This window comes from Mesoplodon mirus (assembly GCF_964341445.2).
Source record: "Mesoplodon mirus genome assembly, chromosome: 4".
Taxonomy (NCBI): domain Eukaryota; kingdom Metazoa; phylum Chordata; class Mammalia; order Artiodactyla; family Ziphiidae; genus Mesoplodon; species Mesoplodon mirus.
In genome coordinates, this window is record NC_138979.1 from 64613824 (window position 1) to 64631369 (window position 17546).

The 17546-nt window shown below is 41.9% G+C and overlaps 1 protein-coding gene across 4 annotated transcripts in view; it reads right to left on the bottom strand.

Moving 5' to 3' along the window:
* SIN3A (SIN3 transcription regulator family member A) overlaps positions 1 to 17546 on the bottom strand; it is a 67156-nt gene that overhangs the window by 1397 nt on the left and 48213 nt on the right. For all 4 annotated transcript variants that reach the window (XM_082617881.1, XM_082617880.1, XM_082617882.1 and 1 more), the window contains exons 16-20: positions 16086 to 16255; positions 12426 to 12599; positions 7685 to 7777; positions 6670 to 6764; positions 2240 to 2447 (exon numbers count right to left, since the gene is read on the bottom strand). In XM_082617881.1, the coding sequence (XP_082474007.1) occupies positions 2240 to 2447; positions 6670 to 6764; positions 7685 to 7777; positions 12426 to 12599; positions 16086 to 16255 (740 nt within the window). The remainder of the gene's footprint in view (positions 1 to 2239; positions 2448 to 6669; positions 6765 to 7684; positions 7778 to 12425; positions 12600 to 16085; positions 16256 to 17546) is intronic.

Consider the following 17546-nt stretch of genomic DNA (forward strand, 5'->3'; position numbering starts at 1 on the left):
TTATCAGTGCTGATACCACTGATAAGTTAAAAGAAAAAAAATTAGGAGTCTGTTTAAAGAAAAGAATTGGAAGAGATTAAGAACCTAGAACACACAAGGAGTTGGAATTCATAAAGCTCCCAAAGAAAGACCAACACAGGGTCTGGGCAGAACTAGCTCAGTGCTTCTCGATTTTAGCCTTCTGCATCATTATCATGTAGGGGGCCGCGGCGGGGGGTGGGGAGAGAACGACTTGATCAATCTGCAGTTTTAAACCAGCAACCCAGCTGATTCTAACGTACCCGGAGTGAGACACTGAGTTGAGGCCGTTAGTCTTTTCTGTCAGCATGGCAATCCACTTCTAAGTAAAACAAGGTAAAGGGCTTAAAACCCACTCTCCCTTCCCGCTATTACCCCACCCTGCCCAGCAGAGTGCTGGGCATAGCAGATCTTCAGTGGAGGTTTTTGTTCCTACCTATACATCTGGTAAATATTTATTAGTGCCCACAAGCAAGGCAGAGAAGGGGATACAAAGATAAATTAGGTGTTGCCCAGCTCCCCAAATCATTTGAATCAGAAACATGCAGGCATACAACACACAGCACCATGAGAGAAGTACATTAAAAATCGCCCACCCTAGGGTTCCCACTTGAATGTTCTGTAGTCTTTTCATCTGCCTCCCAAACCTGGTAACCCCTTCCTATTAACAGATGTACCCCTAAACTTCCCATTTACTCAAGCAAAATGAGCAAAGAAACAAAAACAAAAAACAAAAACCACCAGGCATCATCCTTAATGTTCCCCTTTCTCTTAACCTCCCTACGTCCAAACATTACCACATCCTGATAGTTATATGTCCAATTTTTTTTTTTTTTTTTTTTTTGGCTGTGCTACGCAGCATATGGGATCCTAGTTCCCCGACCAGGGATCGAACCCACGCCTCTTGCATTGGAAGCTTGGAATCTTAACCCCTGGACCACCAGGAAAGTCCCTCCAATCTAATTATAATTCCTCTACAACCCTGGTAGTCTGGGTAGCCATCACATCTCATATGAATGAAAACAGTCTTTTGAGTGGTCTCTGCCCTTCCAACTTGATGCCCTCACTCACTCTCATCAGTCTATGTCTTTGTCAACGATGTCTCAGTGTACCTCAAACAAAATCCAAACCGCGGCCTATGAGAATAAGTAATGTAGCCTCTGCCCACCCTTCCAGCTTCATGCACCCCACTTTCCCTATGGCGCAAGCCACATTGATGTTTTTAGTTTCTTGAAAATGCCAAGTCCTTTCCTCTCTCCCAGCCTTGTGCTTGCTTGTTTCCTTTGCCTAAAAAGTACCAACCCCCAACTCTGCACCAGGTTGGATCCTTGTCATTGTTCAGGCCTCAAGCGTCACCTCCTTAGAGAGGTCTTCCCCAACAAAAGCAGAGCCCTGCCTGCCAGTTACCCTTGATCACTTCACCTAGTTTCTCTCCTTGGTAGTGCACATCATCACACTACCTTATATGCTCTACCTCATGGTTGTAGTCCCAGGGCCTGGCACAATACCTATGTACCTATGTACCTGGTACATAACTGCACTAGGACTTTGACAATTCAGGTAGCATGTAAAAACAGACAAGATTCATACAAGCAATACTACCTGAAATGTAAATGCTAGGAGTAGCTTCACTGGAAGGTGCCACCAGCTGTTATCAACTGAATTGTGTCCCCACAAATTCTTATGTTGAAATCCTAGCTTCCACCCCCCCCCCCAGAATGTGACGTTATTTGGAAATGACATTGTTGCAGATGTAATTAGTTAAGGTGAGCTCATACTGTCTGTTGTAGGGTGGACCCATAATCCCACATGGCTCGCATTCTTTACAAGGGGGAAATTTGGACACAGACACGCATTTAGGGAGAATGCCATGTAAAAATGAAGGCAGAAATATGCAAGCCAAGCAATGCCAATGAATGCCAGCAAACCACCAGAGGCTAGGAAAGGCAAGGAATAGTTTTTCCTTCACAGCCGTCAGAAGGGTCAAAACAACTCTGCCAACACTTCGACCTTGGACTTCCAACCTCTAGAATTGTAGGACAATAAATTTCTGTTGTTTAAGCCATGCAGTCTGTGGGATTTTGTTACGGCATCCTTACTCAACAATTCTCAAATCCAAGAGGTTTTCACAAAGGGAGAGAAACAACCAGAAGCCTCTGGGGCAGGCCTTGTCCTGGCTGAGGAGGGAGAGTGTGGAGAAATTCCAGTTACTGGTTCTCACCTGATGAGCCCGGAGTAAGGCGGTCCTCCGATACATGTAGTCCTCTGACTTGATCACATACACCATCTTATAGGAATTCAGCTTGAATCTACACTCCAGCTTATCCAGGCTATCCGCATTCTCCATGGTCTTCTTGCTGTTCCCTTCCTTCCCTTCCTTTTCCTGCTGTTCTCGACCACGCTGACACTTCCGGATCCGCCGCAGATTCCTACAAAGCAGCAAAGCCCTGCAGGATGAGAGCTCCTCCGGGTGCAGGTTCCCATGGCTGCCCCAAAAGTTTTCCTTATTATTTGCCTTCACAGCACTTATGACAAATTTTAATTACATACATTTTTTAAATGTCCAATGGTTTTATTGTTTAAAAAAATTTTTTTCAACTGCAGAGATACAAAGAATAAAAAGTAGCAATTGCCAACTACCCCCTACCCCAATTCTCAAAATCCCACTTGCCTTGGCAGAGGTAGCCACTGTTAGCAGTTTTCATTTAAAGTCTTCTAGGTCTCTCTCAATTTTTCACTTAATGTCATGGAGATTTTTTCACTTCACTACACATAGATTTGTGTCATTCTCTTTAACTGCTACAGAGGAATGTGTCTTAATTGAACAATTCCTTAATAGGAATTAATCAGGTTCTTCATCTGAACCATAGAGCACAGGAAATTACTTAAATGTCTATTATTTTCAATTCTCCCACAGATGGTACATAACTAGTGCTATTCTACACGTCTAGGAAAGAAGATAATTCACATCAGTGGATGCCTTGGCAGGCTTCATTCCCTCCAACACAAGCAGAGAAAGGTTGTCAGCTAGACAATTCTACTGTTTCCTACACTTTGCTATTAAAAACATTGCTTCAGGGAATACCTTTGTGTATATACATTTCCGTAGGACAGCAGTTCTTTGGTCCAAGGACTACTGGGGGCCCCCATGATGCTTTTTAGGAAGTTGTGAGATCAAAACTACTGTCACAGTAATACTAAAACATTGTCTTTCTTTCTTTCTTAAAAAAAACAAACAGTATTAACATTAGCACTGGCAGTGCAAAAATAATAGTGACTATTGAAAAAAACACAAATTGGTGATGGCACCAGTCTGTCCTTAGATATCTTTGTACTCTTCTCTGGCCACACACTGGCAATTCAAAAAGGAAAGCTGGTCTGACTTAAGAATGTCCTTGATGAAACAGTAACGTTTCTTATTATCGGTAAATCCCAGCCCCTTAGTTCACATCTTTTTAACACACTGGGTGATGAAATGGGAACTAAACATAAAGTACCTCTGTGTGCCAAAGTACAATGGGATTCATGAAGGAAAGCACTTGAGCACTGCTTGAGCTGCACGTGGTTCGCCATTTTTACCTGAAATAGCTGACTAGCCAATCTGGGGTATTTGGCAAATATTTTCTCAAAAATGAACACGGGAGACTGGTACTTCAAGGAAAACAACTGAGCACATTTGTTGCCAATGATAAAATTTACTTTCAAGTAAAACTCGGAATTTTGGTAAACTGGTATTGGCCGGCATGAGGTGTGACAACTTCCCACTACTTAAAGATGTGACTGATAAGGTCAACAGCAATATTAATAAATGTGGTGTTTTTTGGGGGGCTGGGTGGGGGGTGGGAATACTGTAAAATGAAGACGTGTCAACATTTGGTAGGTCTGCATAACTTAGTGAACTAACATTTTCCAAATAACCAACTGCGTGAAGTTATAAAACCATGCATGAAAAAATTCAAAGTACAAGATAAACCAATGGATTTTGAAATAACCACATGAAAAGTTCACTGATACTGCAACTAACCTTTAAGAAACTACTACTTGGACAGTTCTGCTGTCATATCAAAGAATATCCGTAATTATCTGAAAGGATATGGAAATACTACTTTTTTCAGCTACATTTTTCAGTAAGGCCAGATTTTCTTCACATATTTTGATGAAACAAAATAGTGCAACAGAATGACTGTAGAAGCAGATATGAGAATCCAGCTGTTCTTCTACTAAGCCAGACATGAAACAGATTTACAAAAATGTAAAGCAATGCCACTCTTCACTAATTTGTTGAAGTAGCTTTTCATTAAAATATTACTTATAACACAGAATGCATTTAGCATTGTTTTTAATGAATTCATAAACATAGTAAACGTTTTTCAGTTTTAATTTCTAATGTGGTAAATATTACTAGATATAATCCACATAAACAGAAGTTTTTTGGTGTATTCAATCTCTAAGACTGTAAGGGGTCTTAAGGACAAAAAGACTGAGGAAGAACCTCAGCTGTAATAGCTGTAAGGCAAATTATTAAAAATGAAAGTTCCAGGGCTTCCCTGGTGGCGCAGTGGTTGGGAGCCCGCCTGCCAATGCAGGGGACACGGGTTCGTGCCCCGGTCTGGGAGGATCCCACATGCCGCAGAGCGGCTGGACCCGTGAGCCATGGCCGCTGGGCCTGCGCGTCCTGAGCCTGTGCTCCGCAATGGGAGGGGCCGCAACGGTGAGAGGCCCGCGTACCGCAAAAAAAAAAAAAAAAAAAAAGAAAGTTCCAGGGTAAAGGTCCTATACATTTTAACTGCCCTGATCCTGGAACGATTGTATCAATATTTCCCCCACAGTAAATCAAAGTGCCTCCCCTCTTCCCCACACCCTCCATAACACAGACGACAAATCGTTTTAAGAATTTTGCCAATCTGGTGAGAAACATACAATGTTATGTTTATTTGTACTGTTTCATAAGCATGGAGGGACTTCCCTGGTGGCGCAGTGGTTAAGAATCCGCCTGCCAATGCAGGGGACACAGGTTTGAGCCCTGGTCCAGGAAGATCCCACCATGCTGCGGAGCAGCTAAGCCCTTGCGCCACAACTACTGAGTCTGTGCTCTAGAGCCCGTGAGCCACAGCTACTGAGCCTGCGTGCCACAACTACTGAAGCCCACGCGCCTAGAGCCTGTGCTCCACAACAAGAGAAGCCACTGCCGTGAGAAGCCCATGCACCACAACGAACAGCAGCCCCCACTCGCCGCAACTAGAGAAAGCCCGTGCGCAGCAACAAAGACCCAACGCAGCCAAAAATAAATAAATAAAATAAATAAATTTTAAAAAGCATGGAGACTAAATCCGTTTTGTTGAGAAAGGGGCCTGGCACAGAGCAGCTACTTGAAGTCTGTTAAATGACTCAGTGAATGGAAGAAGCTGGAAGGGCCTTTCTGTTCTCACCCCTTTCCATGTTCCAATTAGGACTAAGTCTAATAATACTGGGATAATACCTTTCTGGGAATGTAAGACATGAGATTTCAATTCGCAAAATTTGGGGAAGGAAGAAAGCCAATCTACTACAGCAAAACCTATTTTCTACTTCTGAAACTCTGTCTTCATCCTCAGACAGAAGTCCAGCATACAATTTTTGCCCACATATGGGGAGGAAAATTTTTTTTTTTTTTTTTTTTTTTTTGGCAGTACGCGGGCCTCTCACTGTTGTGGCCTCTCCCGTTGTGGAGCACAGGCTCCGGACGCACACGCTCAGCGGCCATGGCTCACGGGCCCAGCTGCTCCGCGGCATGTGGGATCTTCCCGGATCGGGGCACGAACCCGCGTCCCCTGCATTGGCAGGCGGACTCTCAACCACTGCGCCACCAGGGAAGCCCAGGAAATTTTTTAAATTCCGTGAAGAGAGTTAACATAGCAGGCCTAAGACTGCTATCCTTTGAAAACCCTGCTTACAAGGTTGTCCCTTGGCTGGGTTCAGGCATCTTGGATTTTGGGAGAGTTTCCCCCATTCCCTGAATGATAAGAGTGCCTCATTGTACCTAAACTGTTTGTACAAAATAAATGGTTTATGCTGAAAACCTGCTTTCCTTCTGGAAGTCTGGAATTTTGGTACAAGCTAGGCAGAGGGTGCCTGCAGGACTAGCACCCAATAAAACCCCCAGTACCAAGTCTCCAATGAGCTTCTCTGATAGGCAGCATCTCGAACATATTGTCATAATTTGCTGCTGGGGGAATGAAGAGTGTCCTTGTGCCTCCAGTCGAAGTCACAGCCCCTTAGAAGCTTGCGCCTGGTGTCCTCTTATTTTGTCACAGGCACCTTCTCCCTTTGCTGATGTAGCTTTGTATCCTTTCGCTACAGTAAACCATCACTGTGGGTGTGCCTACATGCTGAGTCCTTGAGTCCTCCAAGTGAATCATCAAACCTTGGAGACTCTGACACACATTCCTAAAGGGAAGTTACTACTGACTCCTAAAACTCTTGCCTCCCCGATGCGTTGGCACATGCTCCAGGTAAGCTCATGGTGTAAAAACCATACAAACCCTGAATTAGCATCCTCAGTAGACAGAACAACAGAATAAGTGAAAACCAAGAAACTGAAAGTCATCTGACTCCTCGTTCCTGGACTGTGCATTAGTGTTATGCTGCCGATACATGAGTTGGTTCACTCACCGTGGGAGAAACACTGGTTTCCGTGCCAGGTGCTCACGAAGCTCAGGAGAGGTAGTATCAGAATTCATGTATCGCTCCACATAGTCTGACCAGCGCTAGGATTGTAAACACAAAATGGGGGTGGGGGAGAGAGCACAAAAACTGAACTCCAACCTCATCAGGTTGTCTAGCAAATTCTATGACTAAAATGTCTGAAATACTTAAATACAAGATCAAAAAAAATCTCTTTCCATAATGACATGCTTGTTACTTGGTATTAAAACACAGCTTAAAAAAATCTGTGAGAATGCAAAACCTAAAGTTTCTCTGAGATACTTAACAGTTACCAGAAGTCATAAATGGTTAGAAGCTGGCTCACTGACAAGTTTTATTTCCCTACAGAGGGTTTTGTTAAAGAACAAAATGTATGGTGGCAAATGTTTGAAAATCAGTATCTTTCACATCAAAATCTAAACTTCTGGCATCTCTTTTTAAAAAAATTTAAGATTTGGCAACCATGAGCCAATATTCCCATAAAACAACAGTCTCCTCCCCTCCATATGCCCTCAGCATCATACATACATGTGGCTTGCATTTCTCATTAATATTACCTGCTAGACCCAACTATGATAACCAACTCACTCCGTCTACCCCGTGGGGTTGAGAACTCCTGGCTCCATCTATCCCAATAAAAAGTAAACATTAACACAAAGGGTCAAGATGATACTGGGCAGATGGCACCTCATTTGTTGTTTCTTGTGCTTTAGGAGAAAAACAAGAAAGCTGCCAACCATGAGATTTCCTCAGAGGAGAGGGCTTTCCTGAAAGCAGATGAGACTGCCATCAATCCTAAATATCTTACCACCAGGCAGTCCTTCTCTTCAGCTGAAGATATGGCTGAAATGACCCGTACTTAAGCATCAGGTCCTGACCCTTAAACAGGCTAACGCTGGCTGGGCTTCTAGAAGACACTCACTGGGCAGACTCTCAGAACATGACATACTCTCCCCAGTTTCTGCAGTATACTCATCCATACCTCTGCTTCTACAGGGTCATCCGAGTTCTCCTCTTCCGTGTCCAAAAGCTCGATGGTCAGCTGAACCTGGCCTTGGCTCTGAATGAACATAAGCTGCAAATAAGAAACCTGAATGTAAACAAAAGACCATCTCCAAAGCTGTTAACTAGATTCTCAAGGGTTGAGAGGTGGGGAGGCAATAAAGTTATAAAAAAAATTTTACTCCAATTGAAGAGATGAGGAAGATAACTCAAAAGCTTAGCAGGTGATAAAAAGGCAAAGGTCCAATCTTGCTACCAGCAAAATGAAATGTTAGAGCAAGAAGCACCATTTCATGTTTCTTACTTCTTGAATTAGCTAAAAATCAGTATCAGAAAGAGTGCTCAAAAGTCAGAACCATAAAATGTCAATGCCATTTCACTTGATAATCCCATTTATGGGACTTGATACAAAGATGTAAACAAGTCTACAGTGTTTTAAAAAAAAGGAAACTCCTCATACCAAAGTGAAATGGAAAACATCAAACAGAAAAACAGCAATCACATTTCCTCCACAATAAAGACTACCCAAGAAATCACACATACCATGAGGTAAGGAACACAAAACATCAACATAAGAAGTGATCTGCTGCAATGGTACCAATCATACTTGAAATTGAGTTCAGCTAATACTATTTGTGTGATTTTTTTTAAAATTCATATTTAAAAGCAGTACACTGATAGAGGCAAAACCAAGTCACATTTTGCACAAAAGAAGTATCAAATGGTGATGGCACACAGATCTCTCCTTTTGGAATCCCAGGATTCTCAATGCCCTTATCCTAAGGGCTCCCTGCAGACCAGATCACTATAGGAACCACATGGTGAAGATCAGTGATTAGAAGAAAGCTTGAGGATCATTTATTTCAACATTCTTCATTTTACATAGGGAAAACCTAAAACTCAGAAAGTTCTGATTTCTCAAGGCCACACAGCTAGTCAGTAAGCAAACAGGACCAGAAACCAGTTCTGGTTCACAGTTCTTCTGGAGAAGAATAATTCCTATTTGCTAGTAAAATTTAAAAAGTAACAAGAACATAACATACACACATACAAACATAGTTACTTCCAAAATAGATTTGAAAAAAACTGCTCCTAGGAGTTTGCTAAACCCCCCTGGATTTAGGATGAATGACCTAGAGTGTCGAGATTTGTCCCACTGCTGTAAAGAAACCACCCTTCAAAGTAATATTGAGAAGACAAGTCTCCTCTACATGCCTAAAACTGAACTCAATTTCATCCCAACAGGCTCCTCGCCTGTCTGACACCTGTCTTGTTAGGTCCTTTACCATGTGTTCACCCCAACTCTCTGACCTCTGCAACCACTCTCCAAGTCTTGATTAGCTTTATTATTAGACTGCCCACATCCATCACCCAAATTTGGAAACTGCCTCCAGTTGTAAACATGACTCTGATTCCTCCCCTCCTCCTTACTCAGTGTTACTAATCTTCCTGAAAGCTCAAATCCAGTGGAACATTTAGTCCTTAAAAATGCTTCACTGCTCACCAACCACAACAAAATTCATACCTTTTCCTTGGTTATGGCTGTGAAGATCCTCTACCATGTGGACACCCCCACCTCCTCTGCCAATCTCCTAGGCTTCATTCAACTAACACATAGTCACTGAATGTTTGCCATTTATTAGGCAGAGGCACGCGCAGAAGAGAACATGGCTTCTTGCTTGCAGGAGCTCAATTTAGTGAAGGAAAAGGGATACAAATAGCTATATTTACATTACAACAAAATAACTACGAAGGTACTACTCTAGAAACATGTGCAATATGTTATTCCCCCTCAGTGAGATGAGAAAGATTTCACTTCACTGAAGTGACACTCAGCTGAGCACTGAAGGACAGGACATAGGGGGAAGACCAATCGATTTCAGCAAAATGATGACAAAGAAAATCATATTTGAAAAAGTATATAAAAAGAACTACAGGGCTTCCCTGGTGGTGCAGTGGTTGAGAGTCCGCCTGCCGATGCAGGGGACACGGGTTCGTGCCCCGGTCTGGGAAGATCCCACATGCCGCGGAGCGGCTAGGCCCGTGAGCCATGGCCGCTGAGCCTGCACGTCCGGAGCCTGTGCTCCGCAACAGGAGAGGCCACAACAGTGAGAGGCCCGCGTACCGCAAAAAAAAAAAAAAAAAAAAAAAAAGAACTACAACCCCTCTCCCCCGCAAAAGGTGAAGGATACAAGTAGGCAATACACAGAAGAGAAAAATAGGAAACAGTAGCAAACAGGGAAATGTGAATTAAAATATTTTTCTAATCATCTAATTGGCAAAAATAAGTTTGATAATACTAAGTGTTGACTAAGAATGGGGAAATAAATGCTCTTATCAAAGCACACACTGGTATAGCCAGTCACTTTGGAGAGTGAAATGGGAATACCCATTAAAGTTTAAATTTTAAAATATGCATACCATTTAACCCAGTAATTTCATTTCTCTGCCTCTACCCTAAACAAACACTACCACGTGCACGCAAGGATACAAATACAACAAAATGCGGTTCAGTGAAGCACTATTTGAGATAGTAAAAAATGGAAATAGTTTAAAACGTTTACCCATGAGGCAATGATTTTTTAAAAAACTATGGTACAGGGAATTCCCCGGCAGTCCAGTGGTTAAGGACTTGGCGCTTTCACTGCTGGGGGCCCGGGTTCCATCCCTGGTGGGGGAACTAATATCCCACAGGCCATGTGGCATAGCCAAAAAAAAACAAACCCCAAAACAAACAAAAAAACCCACAAAAAACTATGCTACATTCATACTATTATGTATGACACAGCAGTTGAAAAAATGAGCTGGATCTATATAAACCAAAATAGAGCAAATTCTAAGATATTAAGTAAAAAAAAAAAGATGTAAAATACGCTATCTAATCCAATCTAAATCTAATCATTTATTTCTATATAAACATCTATGTGTCAATATATGCAAATGCACAGATAAGAGTCTGAATGGATATACAGAGAGCTAAACATGCCTGATTTTTAAAAAGCACTGTAGAATATGCATAGAAAAAAAATGAAGGGAGAGGAGGCGGGAGGTGGGACTGGGCAGGGGATTTGAAGGGCTGCTTATTCTTAGCTTAATGCTAATACTATGGACTTTTATTCTCTATGTAAACATCTGAAAGAAAAAGGTCACTGTGATGACACAATTTTCCTGGTTACCAAGCCTTCTGTTCCTGCTATTCCCTCTGCCATTCTGACAACTATTCTTATCTACAGGGTGAGTCTACCCATTCCTTCATAGGCCCTCACCACACAATTTAATACACTGTTAACTCATTGTAGGTGGGGGTGATAATTCTGTCCACCATGAAAGTAAACACCCACTAAACTCATAATAAACATTTATAGATTTAAAACTCTGAAAGGCTTAGGAAATCTTCTGTAGTGGGAAAGTCCTCGGATAGTAGAACATTATATCTGTGACTGAACTAGAAAACTCGTTTCCAGGTCTTTGATTCTAAATTAAGCCAACAGTACAGGTGATAGATCAGAAACTAAAGAAATAGCTGAAAGTAGAAGCAGACAACTAAGTGAAAAATTTGAGGGTCAGATCATTAAAGTGCATGGAACATGCCCACCAAGGTCAAACTTTTATTTAGCTTAGCTCTCTCTGCTAGGCCAACTACAAATCTTATTCTGGGTCACCTAAGCCTGTCCTTACATTAATACATACAGGCTTTGTTCAACTATACACGTTTATTACATAGATGCAATCATAACACACATAATTTTGTGTCCTTTATTTGTTTCAGTATTTTTATAATTTATAATTAACTTTTAAGAGCTGCAAAATATGCCATCCAGCATTCACATAATAGGCTGCCATTAACCATTCCCGTAAAGGGTTGGACACCTAGACTGTTTCCAGCTATTTGCTTTTCTAATTAGCTATTATAATGGTGGAAAACCGGGAACAACCTAAATGTCCAACTAGACAGGCATAATTTTCTATAAAATTAAATATCGGGCTTCCTTGGTGGCGCAGTGGTTGAGAGTCCGCCTGCCGATGCAGGGGACGTGGGTTCGTGCCCCGGTCTGGGAAGATCCCACATGCCGCGGAGTGGCTAGGCCCGTGAGCCATGGCTGCTGAGCCTGCAGATCCGGAGCCTGTGCTCCGCAACGGGAGAGGCCACAACAGTGAGAGGCCCACGTACCGGGGAAAAAAAAAAAAAAAAAAAAAAAATTAAGTATCAAATAGTCGTAAGAAGATGCTGAAGACCCAGAGGTGTTGCTAATTGAGCGAAATAAGTTTCAGAACATTTTGCCCAGTATAATCTTTTCCAAAATATATACAAGCATAGAAAAGTTTAGAAATGCCATCAATGATTATTTCTGGGAAGAACTGTAGGTGACTAGTTTTTCTTTTCTCTGCATTTCCTATCTTTTCTACAACGACCATGGATTACACTTTTAAACAATAATATTTACGAAGCATTTAATACCCAAAAAAATGTTGAGAATACAAAATTATAAAAATCATATGTAAGAGCTAATTTTTTTAAAAGGCAAGAAACAGACTACCCACAAGAGACTTTACTTTTCCATGTTTTTTGCATTTCTTCCAGTGAGTTCACAGGCTCTCCAAGGCTAGGAGTGGAATCACTGGGTCAAAGTACCCTGGTATGGCTTTGACTTCTGGTGGAGAGAGACCCAACAGCTCACACTGTTGTCAGCATGGTCCCTGACTACCTGAGTACCTCTCACCTTAAAGCAATTCTCATCTGACATGAGCTGCTCAGCCTTCCGCTGATATGTTGACTCCAGGAGGCTCCTTGAGGTCTGCGTGTTCAGCTGGCCTCCAGTGGCCCCATTATTGTTTTCCGCCAGGTACAGGTCAGTCACTTGTACACAGATCTCATCACTCACGATGTGCTGCAGCTGGAATCAAGCAAAGACAAGTCATCAGGGAACCAAAAATATAGTTCTCCCGTCATACACTCAGCCTTCCTTTGGTGGTTCCAATCACTCAGCTCAAAAAGGTTTTTCTGGTTGATAATTTTAGAACATTAATCATACAAAACCACTATCTTATTTTCTTGGAGAATAACCAAGCCAAAATCTTCAACCATATCTCTGGTCCATGAATAAAATGTTCATATATATTTAAAAGCAAAACCATAAGCAACTCAGGTTAATGTGCTGCTTACTTAAAGTTCTAAGGAACTTAAAAAAAATAAGAAAATTTCCATGGCTTCCTAATTTTATGGCACTTCTTTACCATTTACAATTTCCTTTCATACGTATTCTCAGTTGATCCACACAACTACCCTGGGAAGCAGGCTGGAGAAGGGTACCCTATTATATTGATATATGAGACAAATTTACATGTTAGATAAGAAAACTCGTGTGCTAAGGTGAGGAGAGGGACTTCGGAGAACCATGAAAGCAAGATCCACGTCTACATTCACAGCCCTAGTACAAAGTCTGAAACTCAATAGGCACTGAGGAAGTTGTTACTGAATTAAGCTGTCATGGGTGCTCGGCTGAAGGAGCTGAGTTAGGACTTATATTCTTTCTAACACACCCCCTATTTTTCCACATCTGATAATAAAAGTATAGTATTTAAAACTGTAGGTAAATTAACTCATTTTCAACACAGGTCAATCACGACTGACTACTGGTAACTTCTGAAACTATCTTATTAAACTATCTGATGACTAGAAAGTTGAATCTTTCAGAGATTCTATTCTCATAGGTCATGATGATATATCTACTGTGAAATAAAAATTATCTCAAGTGAAACTTTACCCATTAAAATGCCAGAGAATGTGAAAAACAGATACAAGAAAGCAAAACGTTAATTGCAGTATCAATTTGTCTATTTTACTTTAAAATTCTCATAACCACTAAGCCATTCTATTTTTAGGAAGATACACTCTTTTTGAAGTGCTAGTAACTATGACAACTACTTATTTTTAACATTTAAAAAACTCTTAAATGACAAGTATGTGTATTTGTAGATAAATGGACAAGGTGCAAGGTCAGAAGGGTGAGTGACCTGATGGTGGTAGAAAGGCCAGCAACTAGAGATGGTTAAATTACAACTCGTCTATACAATGGCTTTTAACGTGACCATTAAAATAATGCTTATGGTAACTTGATAATACGGGGGAAGGCTTAAAATACAGTGTTTAAGAGAGAAAAAAAGCAGTGCATGTCCAAAGCATGGTCTCTATCATGTAGATACTTCTTCTTTATACCTTCCTGTAAAAGGAGACCACGTCACCGACTCCCTATCCACACCCTCTCCTTGGATATCTGGCCCCTTCTAGTCTTTGGAAAGGGCAGCATTATAAATCCAGGGCAACTAGGCAACTCTCGACCCCACGCTAGGCTGGTTAGATTCTCTCTCCTGCTAAATTGAAATGACACAATGAGTGTGTCCGGTAGACTTTTTACAGAGGAGCACCTGGATGGAGGCACTGCCATGGCAAGTGAAAGCCTCAGGTGCTGGAGAAGCCTTGAGTATGTGCTGAGTGTTCATCAGAAGAGAGAAGCATGAGAACGGGGGAGATGTCCAGAAAGGAGGCACACAGGAGAGGGAAAAAAAAAACCTCCCCAGTCTAACCCCTAGATGGTCTGGCCATATTTTGAGTCCCACACCAGATGTCTGTGAGACTGCCTATTGTATTCTTAAGACAAACCCCTCTTAAACTAGTCTAGAAAAGTAAGATAAATATATGGTTTGACCTTGAAATATATGTTCCACCTCCAGTCAGCAATGAACTCTGGGAGAACAGCAAAGGAGATAAGGAGAGTAAGAAATGTTATGCCTCCGATTCAGGAGTTAAGCTGAGGAGCATAAACGTATTTTAAAAACACTGGATTCAGATTTCTGGATAAAACCTGTCTCCATAAAAAAAGATTGGACCTTACATATTATTGACCCAAAATCATAAGCAGGTGCTTCTAGTAAATGGACTAATTATATCTATTGTTTAAAAAACCAACCTTGGGCTTATAAAAAAATAAATAAGCTGGTTGTATAACATTTTTAAAGTTGTACTGGTAGTACGAAAGACTTTACTTCTAGCTGTAGCAACAGCAAACTTGTAAACAGAAACATAAGCACATGGTAACTGAAGTCTTTTATGTAAATCTAGGGGACATTAACAGGCATTAGTCTCTCAAAAATTATGACCATAGCTGATTGTATACATGTAAAGATTTCTGTCCATCACCATTAAGACCTCTTAAGGGGAGCCCTAATAACCACTTCAACTTTCAGCTCTCTGCCTGACAACTTTTGTGAAGATGCCAAGATTCAGTTATGTGAAGCAACATTCCTTGACTCTGAATAGATCCTGTGAGAGGGGTGCAGAGCCATGCATTCTTCTAAATTCAAGGCAAAAGCATGAGTACTTTGCGAAGGGATTCCATATTTTATCTGAGGAAAACACTGAGCAACAAGCTTTTCTTTCCATAGTAGTGGTGTGGACTCTAGAATTAGAATTTTCTTTTTAAAAGTTTTCACTTTGGGCTTCCCTGGTGGCGCAGTGGTTGAGAGTCCGCCTGCCGATGCAGGGGACACGGGTTCGTGCCCCGGTCCGGGAAGATCCCACGTGTCGCGGAGCGGCTGGGCCTGTGAGCCATGGCTGCTGAGCCTGCGCGTCCGGAGCCTGTGCTCCGCAACAGGAGAGGCCACAACAGTGAGAGGCCCACGTACCGCAAAAAAAAAAAAAAAAAAGTTTTCACTTTAAAGAAAGTGGTGCACTAACAACAGACTCTGATCCCTTCAAAAGTTCAGAACTAAAGGCAAAGGAATGGAAACCTATTACATGTTATTTGCTATAAAATTATTGTTGTAAAGAACAACATATTTACAAACTTCCAGGGTGCCACAAGAATAAACCACAAAACCAACTACAAATCTAACTCAGAGGGAACCTCAGATAGTGAAGTGGACAGAGTATTATAAAAGATGTTGTATGAAACCCTTCCTGTAAAAAGAACTTCAAGTGTTAAATAAGGAAAGTCCATAGAATTACCAACACCTACAGAAGAGGAAACTGAGCTCACGCCTGGTACCCGACGTAAGAGCTGGGAGGGTAGGGCAGGGGGTCAGGACCAGTGCTGGGGGTAAAACATCAGGTCTCAGGTAGGCTCATACTCCCAGGGCACGCTGAGCAAAGCAAAGGAGTCAACCACGTGGCTGAAGTACTCCCACTCTGTTAACAGGAGAAATCCGACATCACATCACATCACATTAACCTCTCCCTCCCCTCTACAGAACCATGCGTTCATAAACATCATTATATGAGGAAACTGACTTTGCTTTCCCAACAGAAATCTTGCCTTTTCTCTTTCCTGAATCCATCTGTAGACTTTCTCCCTCACCAACCCTAGCCTCCGCCATGCCCTCACCTGTCTGACAATGCTCTGGATGAGTTTGTCCATGGTAAAGGCAATGTAGGCATGAATGGTAAACATCTCTCTTAGCGAATCTTCATACTGTGAAGAGTCTATGTTGCCATCCAGCAGGCTCCGCACCATATCCAGGAAAGCTGGGTAATAATCTTCTACATCAACGTCCACTGTGGGAGAGATGGGAGAAATGAGGCCTTACCCTGCTAAGGAAAGATCGGAAGAGAAGGCAGGGCAAATCCCACAGCTGGCCTAAAGATCACTTAACAGAACAAACCTAGGTGTTTAGTCTGCTGCAGAGAGATGAGATCTGACAGGTGGCTACAACCCCCAGCACTTTCTATTAAAGGAGAGTGACTCTGCAACTTTAACAGTGGCTTCTAACACTCTGACTGACCATGCCTGAAAAACACTTATTTACAGTATGGCCTGGCTATGCGTGACAGGACAGCAAAATATCCCAGGGAAGAAGTTTCTTCAAAAAGTTCTTGGCTCCGCTGCTAAGAGAGGAACCTGCTCTCGCAGCCTGCAAAGAGCACCCCTCACATGGGTCACCTGCTCATACAGCTCTTTCAATGGAGCATCAAGGGCTGAAGAGAAAAGGCAGACGGAACCATACTCTAGCACTGGGAAACCTCTCGGGAACAGAAAAAGAGGAGTGCAAATTAAATCCTCTATGAATAATGAAGTGATCTGCATTTGTCAAAGTCCTTTTGTTTAAAAATGGATTCCCAATATTGTACTTCACAAATTACATTAAATGATTTGTACTTGCTGCATATGAATCACTTCAACCACCAGCTGGAATCTTATCCGTTGTTACAGAGACGTCTGGCAACTAGCAGAGTGCACAAGGAAAGGTGAAAGGACTCCGCCTTTAGTTTACTAAAGTAAGACCCATTTACATAAAGCTCAAAAACAGGCAACTCTGATCTCCAGCGCTGGCAATCAAGACTGTGGCACAACGGGGCTACTGGTTATATTCTGTTTCTTGATCAGGGTGCTGGTTATCAGGTGTGTTTGCTTTGTAAAAATTCGCTGAGCTACACAATTCGGATGTGTATACTTTTCGGTATATGTGTCGCACTTCAATAAAAAGCTCACTGAAATGAAAACAAAATTACAACAAGAACTCTTTGTCTTTGACATTTAGTTACCTCTCTGAAAAATATAGGGGAAAAGAGGCTGAGAGCAAAAGCTGAGTCCATTTCCATTTATCTGAAGTGTGATGGATTCATTCAAGACAGGTTAAACAGGACAACTACTGTTTAAAAGAAGCAACTGGCCTGAGTGTCATTACAGAACATTACCTTGTTCAGACCCACAGCACAGGAACGGGCCGTGCTACTGCCATGAAACAATGCTTCCATGTCAGAATAAAGCTATGAGTGCTTGTTAGCGCAAACCACATGACCCACGATCAGTGTGAGGTGTGACATTATTACTCAAGAACAAAGTGTA